Source organism: Centruroides sculpturatus, unplaced genomic scaffold, assembly GCF_000671375.1.
Source record: "Centruroides sculpturatus isolate CEXI.00-Female unplaced genomic scaffold, Cexi_2.0 scaffold99, whole genome shotgun sequence".
Lineage (NCBI taxonomy): Eukaryota > Metazoa > Arthropoda > Arachnida > Scorpiones > Buthidae > Centruroides > Centruroides sculpturatus.
The window spans coordinates 1,079,670-1,092,686 of record NW_019384321.1 but is presented as its reverse complement, the minus strand read 5'-3'; the positions used below and the strand labels follow the sequence as shown (position 1 = coordinate 1,092,686).

At 31.2% G+C, this 13,017-nt stretch overlaps 1 protein-coding gene across 3 annotated transcripts in view; it reads left to right on the top strand.

Annotated features, from left to right (window-relative positions):
• LOC111625800 (zinc finger protein 236-like) overlaps positions 1-13,017 on the top strand; it is a 45,168-nt gene that overhangs the window by 28,888 nt on the left and 3,263 nt on the right. For 2 of the 3 annotated variants that reach the window (XM_023369044.1, XM_023369031.1), the window contains 4 exons: positions 870-1,081; positions 3,502-3,845; positions 3,933-4,090; positions 9,955-10,234. In XM_023369044.1, coding sequence (XP_023224812.1) covers positions 870-1,081; positions 3,502-3,845; positions 3,933-4,090; positions 9,955-10,234 — 994 coding nt within the window. The remainder of the gene's footprint in view (positions 1-869; positions 1,082-3,501; positions 3,846-3,932; positions 4,091-9,954; positions 10,235-13,017) is intronic. The other variant, XM_023369038.1, reaches the window with a different exon arrangement.

Here is a 13,017-nt window from a genome sequence, read left to right as displayed (position 1 = left end):
GTAGAAATCATTAATTTATCAAACATTTTTCCAACTTAGGCATTAACATATCTTTTAAACAAGCAATTCTGTTTGAATCTAATAAAGATGAAGTAAATTTAAAAAATATGTATGTAATTTAAAAACCTCCAAAAAGAAAGGTGCTTTTAAAAAATAAAATCTCTCTGATCTTTTCATCTTGGTACTTTTGTATGTTAGTCTGTTTAAATTGTGTTACTTACTTTGTGCTTCTGTATTGTCTACTGAAGAGGAATCATTTGAAAATCTGGTTCAAAATGCATATAGTGTAAGTAAATCTTTTTGATGATAATAAAAACAGGACTGATGAAAAGACCAGCGATTTTTTTTTTTAAAAGTACCTTCCCTTTTGATGGTTTTTAAATTACATATACATTTTTAAATATATTTTAACTAATTTCCTGCAATATACAACTAAGATGAAGCAGACATTGTATCTTGTATTTTGCTCTCATGTTGTATTATTTGAATTGTTAACTTTTGTAAGTTCTTTAATAATAGTTACCACTTTAACACGAGATTTCAGCTTATCCAAAATATTATGTACTGTTATCTGTATTCTGATTTGTTTATTCTTTTTTACACACTGCACACAATAAAATTATGTTTGACACTAATGGACATCTCATTAGCAATATGTGATCAGTGCTGGAACTCAGGGATACGTTTAAACTTGCATAATATTGTCTGTTAATGCATGTCTCATATAATGCAATTTCCTATAATGTGGAACATATCTCCGTATTGTATGGGAGTCTGCTGTATATGAATTTAACAGAGAATTAACAATATTATATTTTTGAATATCTATAATAGTTTTCAAATACGTTTTTAATACATTCTGTTTTTAGGGTGATGTGTTAGATGTCACCACTAATTTTACTACTGCAACTACCCTGATAAGTGAAGGGTTAGCAACAACTAGCATGACAAATATTCTGCCACAGCAATCGCAGAATGATCAGAATGCCACTCTTCAATCTGTCCCAACTGAGAAACAAGCAGTGAAACCATTAGGAGAAATCCAGCAAGTAGAAAATAAGGCAGGAAGGAGACTGTTCCAGTTAGTTCCTTATTAGTTTTTTATCTGTTTTATTTTATTTTATTTTTTGATTCTTTCCACCTGCAGGCACCAAGAGGGCCTTTTTATTGAGCCTGTCATGGCTTGTCCAGGCTTACAATGGGGCAGCCAGGCAGCTTGAGAATCTATACTTAAGAAACATTTTCCCTTATTTAAAGTAGATTCTCTCTCTCTCTCTCTCTCTTTTTCCAGATATACCAGTATCCTTATATATTGATATTGAAAGAGCCTGATACATTGATATCTTATTAATATATCATAATGTTTTATAATATAAGGAAACTAGTATATTTTAATTAAGAAATTTAACTTTTTGACCTGTTATGAATATTGACTTGACTTAATAACATGACTACAAACAGTACTTGCTCAAAACCAGTCAAACTGTAGATATGGCTTAATTAAGTATAGTTAGATCATTAAATCTATAATGATAGTTTGCCTTTTTTTTTTTTTTTTGAGAATTTATTCTAATATTCTATGCCAATATTTGTTAACAAAATAAGTATATTGAGTTGATTCTATTTTAAGCACTTCTCCTTTTTAACATAATGGTGTTATCAGTTGTGATAATAAGCACTTTTATGTGGATTAGATTAAACTTTATGAAATAGTTTTCTAAAATTGAGCAAATCGGAATTTTTTACTCCATAACACTATTAAGACAATACATAAATCTCATTAATAATCCTTATTGAATTTCCTTTTAATTATTCTGTTTAATCTGAAAATATGAAGGATGTAGTAATTTAAAAAAAAATTAAAATTACTATCAGTAACCATTACTCTCAATATGAAGTATCATATTAATTGAAATATGTTCTATTAGTACAGGTATCCCTCATACAACATGGCACTTCTACAACATGGTTTGAAAATTGGGGATATCACCCGTACAACATAACTTCTGGTTTAATGCTAACACAATTTTGGAAATCTTCTACACAAAATTTCACAATTTTTAAGTGTAAACTTCGTAATTTGATATTTATTTATTTATTTTCTCAAGTAAATGTGTGTTGTCCCAAATTTGCGTATGGATTTTAAAATATTGAAATTTTCAAATTTTGTGCCTTTCATCAGGTTTACTTCAGTGAAAAGTGATAGTCCAGTTGTTTTCTTCCTTGTCCTTGGTTTTCCTTGGGTGTCATTGTTATTGTTTTCAGACTTTAGCCCTTAAGACTAATCTATAAAAACAAAACACAGTAACAATCTTTGTATTTAGTAAAGTTTATTTAAACATATTTAGATAAGTGCTATTAAACTTTTTTTAACTGTAAGTAAGCAATCATTCATAAAATGACAAATGAAATACAGTGGTATATCAGTAGTAGAACACAAATTCTGGAAAAATGTTGCTCAATACTCAACTGAACAAATTTTTGATTAATGACATGTTGCTGATACTTGTAATGAAGATCAACAAGAAGTTGAGATGACAATGATACTTTGTAAAAAGAAAATGTCCTGGTTTAACTAAAATTAGTATTAATGCATAACAGTATGTTTAATTGTGATAGTTAATTATTGATTGGAAATAAATTAACAATCGATTGCTTTAATAAACATATTTCTCTTAGTAACAAAAAAAGAATAATATACTTTTGCTAACTTCTGTAAGGTAACCTTATGTTTTTCATTAGTCCTTTGTTTTGTATAGCATGGATTTGCGTAACATGGCACTTTTTTGGGACATAACTACCATGTTATATGAGGGATACCTATACTTATTATCATAGAATTTAGTTCAAATTAGAGTGTTATCAAATCAAAAATAAAATTGTGCTGTTACTTTGTTGCCTTCTGAATAAGCAACCTGTTAACTATCAAAATGATTTTTTATGAATACTTTTTGTAGGTAGAATTTACATCATAAGATAAAATTTAAAAATTCTTATTGAAAATGTTCATTTTAGAAAGGCAAAATATATTCTGTATACTTTCATTTTCTCTTACTTGCGTATAAGAATACTAAATTTAATAAATAAATTAATTCTGATGTAGATATTTTTGACACTTTGTAACAGATAGAAAGTCTATGCTAAAATGTGATTGATTTTTAATACCTAAGTAAAATGATTTATAAGCCCTTTATATATATATATATATATATTTAGTTTTTCATTGCCAGTTTCTAAAAAACTAATTGAAAAAATACAAATTTACTAAGGAATGAAATCCTGTTTTGATTTGATATTTTGAAATTTCAGACTAAATATCACAAAAAATAATCATTCTTCATCTAATAAGTTAGACAAATCTTTTCTCATTTTTTCATTGTCCACAATATATTCATCTTATAAATAATTGTATAGAATCTTTTAAGGACTTTCTTGATTAAAATATATTACTTAATTAATTTCCAATCCTTTTAAAGACAAATTATGAAATTTTTATTTCAGATGTACGTATTGTGACAAAATATTTAAAAAGTCGAGTCATTTAAAACAGCACATTCGTACCCACACGGGAGAAAAGCCATTTAAGTGCACTTTGTGTAATCGAATGTTTATCTCGGCAGGAACGCTCAAATCCCACATTCGAACCCATACTGGCATTAGAGATTTTCAGTGCGATATATGCAATGCAATGTTTACAACTAGTGGTTCTCTCACTAGGCATTTGACCATTCATTATACTAACCATCCCCATACCTGTTCTTATTGCTCTCAGACGTTTCGAACTCCGACGAGTTATCGTCGTCACATGAAAGCAATTCATGAAGACTGTCAGAACTCCGAATCTGGTAAAATAGCTGAAAGAATTATATTTTTTTTTGAGAAAATGTAAAAAAATTCATTTAATATAGGTGTTAAACTTATGCAATTTTTAGCTGATGATAGTAAAAACAAGAAGAAAGGAAATATAGTTAAACTCTCTGATGAACAAGCCAATGAACTTGCCCAACAAAATCCTGATGATACAAATTCCATTTCTGTGAAGGTGTTAATTGCATCTGCTGCAGAAAAAAATAGAATCAGTGAAATTAAAGTAAGTTTTGGTCATTACATTTAGAAACTAAGTTTTAAAATAAATAACTTAGTATTAATAGTAATCATAAATGAATAGAATTAATACAAATACAGCAAATCCTCACTTAGAAGTATATTTGTAATTTATACTAATATATGAAGTGAGAATGTTTGTTTATTTGTTTGCTGGAGGCAATCTTGGAATCTACTGAATCAATTTTTAAATTCTTTTGCTATTGGAAAGCTTAGTCTATGTTCATCTGGAAGGAATATGTATTATTTTTATATTAAAAAAGGAAATTGTACAAGAAAGATGTTTTTGCCACAGCATTGTCATTTGTCTGCTCCATTCAAGGTCAATCCCCTTTGCCACCCAGTGGGCTTTTTAACTTATCTATTCGGTCTTTGTTTTGATTCGTGCAATTCATGTAATTGTTTATATGCTTTGTTTATGTTGTCTTGGTTGTTTGTTTTTTATAATAATACTCCTATGTTATCAGATACTTACAACTATAAGGAGTGAATTTATTTATTTTAGATGAAACTAAACTTTTGTAATTAGGCCTATAGTATTTTCATATTTTCATTCTTTTAGTATTAATCCTACCCTACAGTTATTTAAAAATAAGAATTAGCCTTATGTTATCAGATATCTACCTACATAAATTGAGTTCTTTCAGTTACTTTTCAGGTGTATAAATATGTGAGTGAGCCTTAGTGATGATAAAATGCCTAAAAGAAAGTTGGAATTATCTTTCCAATGGTCCCTAGACATGGATGTATTTTGTGATATTTCTTTCTGGTGTATGTAAGTTACCTTAAAACTCAGACCCCTCACTCCTTCCTGCTGATTTCATCTTCCCTACAAACCCTGGACCAAATTTTGCATAGTTACTCTCTTATATCCTATGAGAAACATGGACTACCATAATACTCAGATCCCTCACTCCTCTGATTTCATCCCTATCCCCAAACTCCCAAACCTTTTGAGTGATCTGGACAAATTATGTATAGTCAGTCTCTACAATCCTCCAAAAAATATAAGCTACTTCAAAACTTGGACTTTCACTCCTTCCCAATTTCATCCTCCACAAATTTCCAAACCCTTTGGCTGATTTTCACCAAATTTCACATACTCTCTGCCACCCTGCGGGAAACATACTTTATCAGTAACAAGGACAACACAACCTCCTCCCTGAGTTCCTGGACAATACTGGGCATTCTTTGCTAATCATTTATAATTATTATTGTTGAATTTTTCATATAAATACAATAAAAGTTATTCTATGAATGGAAAATAAATTCCAGAGGTTGCTAACAGGATCCAATCTTTATCTCTGGTTGTGGAGTCAGAGACAGTAAAAATGGACTGGCTCCAACTCCTGTGTTTTATTATAAACTTTATCTGCTTAAGGTTAAAACTTTAGGACCTAATAGGAAAGTTAGTCTCTTCCTCCTGTAATGGAAGAACTTATTTTATGATGGTTTCCCTATATCATGATCTTTCTTTGCATATCATTAATTACAGTTGATTTTTCTTTTTAGAAATTTATATTCGAATACAGCAGAGTCCCATACAATGTGGGGAATATGTTGTATATTATAGGAAATGGCATTATCAAGACATGCATTATCAGATGGTTTTATGCAAGTTTAAATCCAGACCTAGAAGTTGAAGAAGGAAACGTATACCTCTGGGTGACAAAATTAGAATTTTATATGAATACTAGTTGCAATTTTTTGTTGTTTTATACAAATTTGCATTATAGGGGAGTGCATTATACAGGAGTTCACTGTACTGTACATCCTGTGTTAGCTAATACTAAATTTTTATTAACAAAATATGATTACAATTTGACCCATACAAAATGGCTAAGCCTCTGATTAAATCTGGTGTTTTTGAATACTTTACTACAACCACAGATGGAAAACATTTTGTGTGTCAGTATGTGGTTGAAGATGATGATGATGATAGTGGTTTGGTGGTAATGAAAAACTGTGAAAGAAAGATAAGTATTTTTCAATGGTTTCAGTAAGAATGCCAATGATTCACTTGGTCATGATGAAATGCCATTCTGGGCTAATATAATCAAAGTACAGTGGTGCCTCGTATAACGTACTTAATCCGTTCCAGGTGAACGTCCGTTAAGTGAAAAGTCCATTATACGAAACGCATTTTCCCATAGAAATACATATTAAAACATATAATTTGTTCCGCAGCACAAAATAACCGTACTGTACCATAAAAAAAATGAAAATGGAGCAGTCACCAATTATGCCGGGTAATCAGATGTTGTGAGGAGGAGGTGGAGGATCACTTTATTCACGCATTCATACAGATACAGACTTTTTACACATTGCAGCAGGTTTCTTTTTATTGTTTTTTAATCGGAGTCAGATTCAGGAGACGCTACTGGGGCTTGCAGGGTCAACTCCTCTTGTTCCATCTTTTGTCTTTTGACAGCTGGCTTTTTGAAAAACATGTCCAAAGTGGTCTGTTTCTCTCTCTTCTTCAACACCTGTTGGAAATGATGGGCAAGGGTGTCATTGTAGAGATCATTGATCCTGTTGGCCTCAACTGTGTTTGGATAATGAGTGTTGGTAAACTCCTGAACCTCTCCCCATTTGACAAGGAAGTTTCTGTCAACTTTCATTCCTTCTGATGATTTCTTTGCTTTGTTTCAATTGAAATCACCTTTCTGTTTTTTTAGAAGCCATGATTTGCACAACACTTGAATAAATGTAAATACCCTGCACTGAGGTGATGTACGTAATAAACAAGGGAGCAAGCCGAATCCCAACGGGAGCTCTGTACTTCAGATATACTAATAATATATTCTAATAATACTAATATATTATAAAAATAGCAGATTGTCATTGGCAATGGCAAAAGAGTGGAAACGTCATTCGCACTTGTTCACAGAAAGTCCATTGTTCGCCTAACGTAACTGCCGAACGGAAAGTCCGTTGTTCACAGCCAGTCCGTTGCTCAAGTCACGTAATGGCCAAATAGAAAGTCCGTTGTTCGCAACGTCCGTTATTCGAGACGTACGTTATACGAGGCACCACTGTATATTTTAAATTATTTATTGTTACATCATCATAATGTCGGACTACAATTTTTAATCATAATGTTAATTTATTTAATTTAAAATATATGCTATTCATCTCAAGTTAGCAGTGGTTTGTCCAGTACGTCGTATTTTTCCTTTAACAATAGAGTTGTGCTGGTCATCTATTAACTGCTTTCAGGAAGAAAGTTTTGAATTGAAATAATATGACTTCTAGTTTGCATCAGAAGTTCTTATATAGTTAATTGATTTCTCCTTCCCCTATGGTTTTCATATCTGGTCCCATCTCTCATCTGTCTAACTTTGTTCTTGAGATTAAAGAAAGACAGACTGACAGATGACAGTGGGAGTTTATAGATTTACAATTTTTTCAAATTGCAGCCCAATCAGAGTTGGAGACTTTGTGTACTGACTCCACAGCCTCCTTTTTATTAATCTTTCTTAAATATGATAAGTATAGCTCACATTCATTTCAATCATTCATATTAGAAGTGTTTTGGGTTTTTAATTAGAAGTTTGGCGATGTTTTTATGGCCAGAAATATGATCTAGGAAATTAACTCTTGCTTATATCATTAGCCATAATTTCACTTGAAGTCTCAGTTTGCAAGAACCTATTGGCAACATTAAGTGAGGACTTACTGTAATTGTTAAGATTGAATTATGGCAGTTAAATTGCCAAAAATATATTTTTTTTTTCAATTTAATTCAAAGCACTGATACAAACATACAATAGAAACTATACTATCATATTTAATTTGAAAATAATATTAAAATAATCAATTTTAATTTTGTGTTTGTCTTAAAATATAACACTCTTGGAAAGGTTTTATTATTTTTATCTACAACTTTTAATGAGCAAGCCAAGTCTGTTAATTTTTAAAATAATTTAAATAAATATATATGAACACACATACACAGAGTAGAATCCACACTGTTATCAGTATAGGTGAGTACAATAACAGAATAATAAAATTAAGCAGAATAAGTAAATAATAGTGTATTTAGTGGAAATTTCAGTTTTGATTCTGGCATTAGAGAGATGTTATAACACTCTTCAAGTTATACATTTTATCATTATTACAGTAAAGCATCGATTATGTGACTCAATTGGGGACTGGGGTTGGTTGGATAATTGAAAAGTTGGATAACCAAAAAGTATGAAAAAAATCCATAATTAGTGTCGTATATTATTATATCCCATGTAATTAGTATATTAGTATATCGCTATTAACCTACTTCACGTTGAATTTTCCTCCGTGTTAAGCCTATCAAATTTTTTTAAAAAATAATAATCGTCGCTATTTTATCGTTAAAAATTAGAAAATTAAGCCTCATTAAAATACTGTTTCCCTTTCATGGTCGATCCAGTGTTGCCAGTTAAAACACGTAAAAATAATATTAAAGTAGCCAAGACATAGCCAAATATTGTTACGCCACATCACTAGCGGACATTTGCATTTTCTGACTAGAACGTGGTCGGTTAACCGAGGTGACGGTTAATCGGAAGTTGGATAATCGATGCTCTACTGTATTATTAATGGTAAGTCATGGACTCACCTTAACTTTCAGCAATCTGGTTGACTACATACATTGGTCCAAAAACTTGCCAACATGAACATGTTTTATTTGCATTGTTTGTATATGTTTGTGTATATATATACATACACAAACAAAAATCCACACTAATTTAAATTATACATGTGCACACATAAGAAAAGCCTTTATATACATATTTATTTAAAAAAATGTAACACATATTTTGTAATAAGTTTGAAGAAGTAAAACTCTGCATTTTCAACATAATTTAAATAAGTAAAGATATATACATACAGGGATACCACATTTATCCAGATCCCATTAATCCGGCTTTGCAGTTTACCCAGATTATAAAATACCAACCCTGTCTCAGAAAGATATACACATGGAAAACCAATAATTACAAAAAATCAAAAAACTCCTAAATACATTCTTGCCCGAGTGTAACAAGAATAGACTTATTTCCTATGAATCGGCATAGGTTGTTCATTGTTATGCATTCTGAGGCAGTGTTCTTTGAATTTATTTATTTTGTTGAACCTTTTCTAATCTTATGATTTTCAATTTTAAAAAATTGCTACTTTCCTGTTGAATAAAAATGCTGTGCTTCTCGTGGCAGTCAACATGTTAACATGCTGTTTGTTTATTGTCATAACCTCACAAGTCATTATTCACTCAACATGCTAAAGCCTCTATTGTTTTGCCAAGTTTCACTCATCTTCAAACATTTGTGAAATAAAGTAAACACTGTAAAAATGATGTCTAAAGGAAAGAAAGTGGTTGTTGTGTCGGAGAAGACTATTGAAAAATAAAATAAAAAGTCTACAAACTGTGTTGTTTAGGTCATTAATGATTTTTCTGGATTTTTGGTTATCCGAATCGGGCCCGGTCCTGCTTGAGCCAGATTAATGGGGTTCCACCATACTTAGTGTGTTGAAGATGATGAGTTTTACTTCTTCGAAGTTATTATAAAATAATGTTGAATTTAAAATATTAAAATGAAAAAGAAGCCTAATAAATTTCTTTTAAAAAAGACAAAAGAATTATTCAGCTTTAAATGAAATCAACTTATTGGTAAGCACAAGTTGATAGTTTAGTCATGTAATTTATCAGAAGAAAAGTATAATACCAGGCTGTGAGCATTCAAAGACCATTTCTAAGAGACCAATATATTGTTAAAAGTCCTTAATGAAGTACTCATTAAAATATAACTGTTTTTTTATATATTAATTATTTATTTTTAGTAAAATATCTTTTATTAAATTTTTTTAAAGGATAAGAAAGCAGAATTGGAAAAATTACCAAAGTATGCCAATCAGTGTGAACATTGCCCAAAAAGTTTCAAAAAACCAAGTGATTTGGTTCGCCATATTAGAATTCATACTGGTGAAAGACCTTTTGAGTGCAAAATGTGTGGAAGGACATTTACTGTTAAATCTACTCTGGATAGCCATATGAAAACTCATACGGGAGAAAAGAATTTCACTTGCCACGTTTGTAATTCTCAATTTTCCACTAAAGGGAGTTTGAAAGTCCATATGAGGCTTCATACAGGTAAAAATTTTGCTTGCTTTAATATTAGAATTTTTCAAATAGCAAAAAGAAATAAAATCTTAAAGGTGAATTGAATGATTATAAGAAGTAATTTTCTCTGATTAAACAATATTCTACAGTAAAAATTTTTTAGCAATACACTATATAGAATTTATATTTTTATTTTATCTTAATCCTGTAAACTGCTTACAATTACATCTTTATTTCATCAATGTTTGAAAATCTTGTACCTTTGAGATATTATTTTTAATATATCTGAAAGAAATAATTGGGATATTGTATATAATTAATATATTATAGTCTAAACATATCAAATGAAATGCTGGATTCCTTTATTGGGCTATTAAGGCTAAATAATTACAAAAATGAAGGGTCTTCTTTGCAATAATGACCTTGGTTTAAAAATTAGACAAAAATGTTATGTTTAACCAGTTTTATTCTTTACTAGCTGCAAGGACCCGCTTCGCTGGGTTTTTATTTGTATGTAATATAGTTTTTTTATATATATATAAAAGACTGTTTTTCTAAGTAATCTAGAATATAGCTGCAAGAACCCGCTTCGCTGGGCAAAAAGTAACGATAGTGAAGATTAAGATAATTACACTATAGCTAATCTTACCCGTTTTCACAGAATGCAAGAATTAGGTCCCCTGTTTCCAGACTAATTAGAGAATTTTTACGTTTAGTCAAACGAACTATTTTCAACGTTTCTGGAACGTTTACAATCGTTCTATAATCGAACCAATATTCGAATTTTATGTTCGAATTTAATTCGAACAAATTCGAACAAAACATTCGAAATAGAAAGCCACTTTCAACCACTTTCAGCCTCATATCTCCCGCACCCTTATAGCTATCGAGACGCAACCACCCCTATGCACGAATGGAGACTTGGGGCTACCACCACATACAAACACCATTCACGTGCGATGTGTAGTTTTGGCGGAAAAGTGAAATATAGGGACATACATGTCCATTTTTATATATATATATATTTAAACCCTGAAGGCTAAAATAATAAAACAATTTGAAGTGTTTCAATATGGATTTGTTGGAGGATGCTAAAGATTAGTTGGACCGATTTGATTACAAATAAGAGTATTCCAGAAAACAGATTCTTAGAAGAAACTGTTAACTTGTACAAAATCTTGATTACATGTCCAAAGTATGATTTTTTTTACAAGGAAACAAGTATGAATATTACGGTTTGTCATAATGGGTAAAATTGACAGAAAAAGGCAACTAGGATGTTACGAATTGATAACATATGTGAATGATGGAAATCCTGAAGAAAGAAGATTTTGCACTTGGAAGTGGAGAAGTTATTGAATCCATGGAAGAGGGCGAGTTCTACAATTATTTAGGATTCCAACAGGCCAAACTAACAGAACATACACAAATAAAGCAAAGATTAATTAAAGAATACCAAAGTAGGTTAAATGCTATTTTCAGAACACAGTTAAATGCAAAACACACAGNTATTTAGGATTCCAACAGGCCAAACTAACAGAACATACACAAATAAAGCAAAGATTAATTAAAGAATACCAAAGTAGGTTAAATGCTATTTTCAGAACACAGTTAAATGCAAAACACACAGTTAAAGCAATAAACACATATGTTGTCCCAGTACTCACATACTCTTTTGGAGTTACACATTGGACTCACACAGATTTTGAGCAACTCCAAAGGAAAACAAGAACAACACTTACTAAGCATAAACATCATCATCCTAAATCTACCATAGAAAGATTAACCCTTCCACATAAAGATGGCAGACATGGTCTGACTGACATTATAAACCTTTACTACAAAGAAATACAGTTACTGTGAGAGTTTTTCTACAAGAAATGAGAAACATCACAGTTACATAAAGCAGTAACTCTAGCTGACTCAAATAACACACCATTAAACTTACACTCACATCATACAGACATGACACAACATATAAAAAGCATAGACACCATTAAGCAATCGTGGGCTCGAAAGGCACTGCATGGCAGGCATCCTTATGACCTGGCCCAGGATTTTGTTGACAAAACTGTGTCAAACAGCTGGTTAGATTGGGGATGCCTCTTTGGGGAGACGGAAGGATTCATGATTGCCATACAGGATCAGGTCATAAATACTAAAAACTACAGAAAACACATACTCAAAGATACAATACTCGCAAATGACACATGCAGAAAATGTCACATCATGCCAGAAACTATACAACACATCACTTCTGGTTGCAAGCTCTTGGCACAGACAGATTATTTACACAGACATAATCAAGTAGCAAATATAATACACCAAGAGCTTGCAAAGAAACACAAATTGGTAGACATCCACGAACCATACTACAAATACATTCCACAGACAATATTGGAAAACAACACGCACAAAATGTACTACGACAGAGCCATAATCACAGATAAAACAATTTACCGCAACAGACCAGACATCACACTCATTGACAAACACAATAAAATCACATACATTATAGACACATCTGTTCCAAACATTCATAATGTACAAAATACATGCAGTGAAAAAATCAGCAAGTACACATAAATCGCCCAGGAAATAAGGCATCTATGTGGATGGATAGGGTGCTTATTGTACCTGTCGTTCTCTCCTGTACAGGTGTAATATCACACACACTACACAAAAGCCTGGAAACATTAGAATTGAATAGAAACACATACATCATACTACAGAAGGCCACTATATTGAATACATGCCACATTGTTAGGAAATTCCTGAATACAGACACTGACACACTTATTTAATTTTAGTTT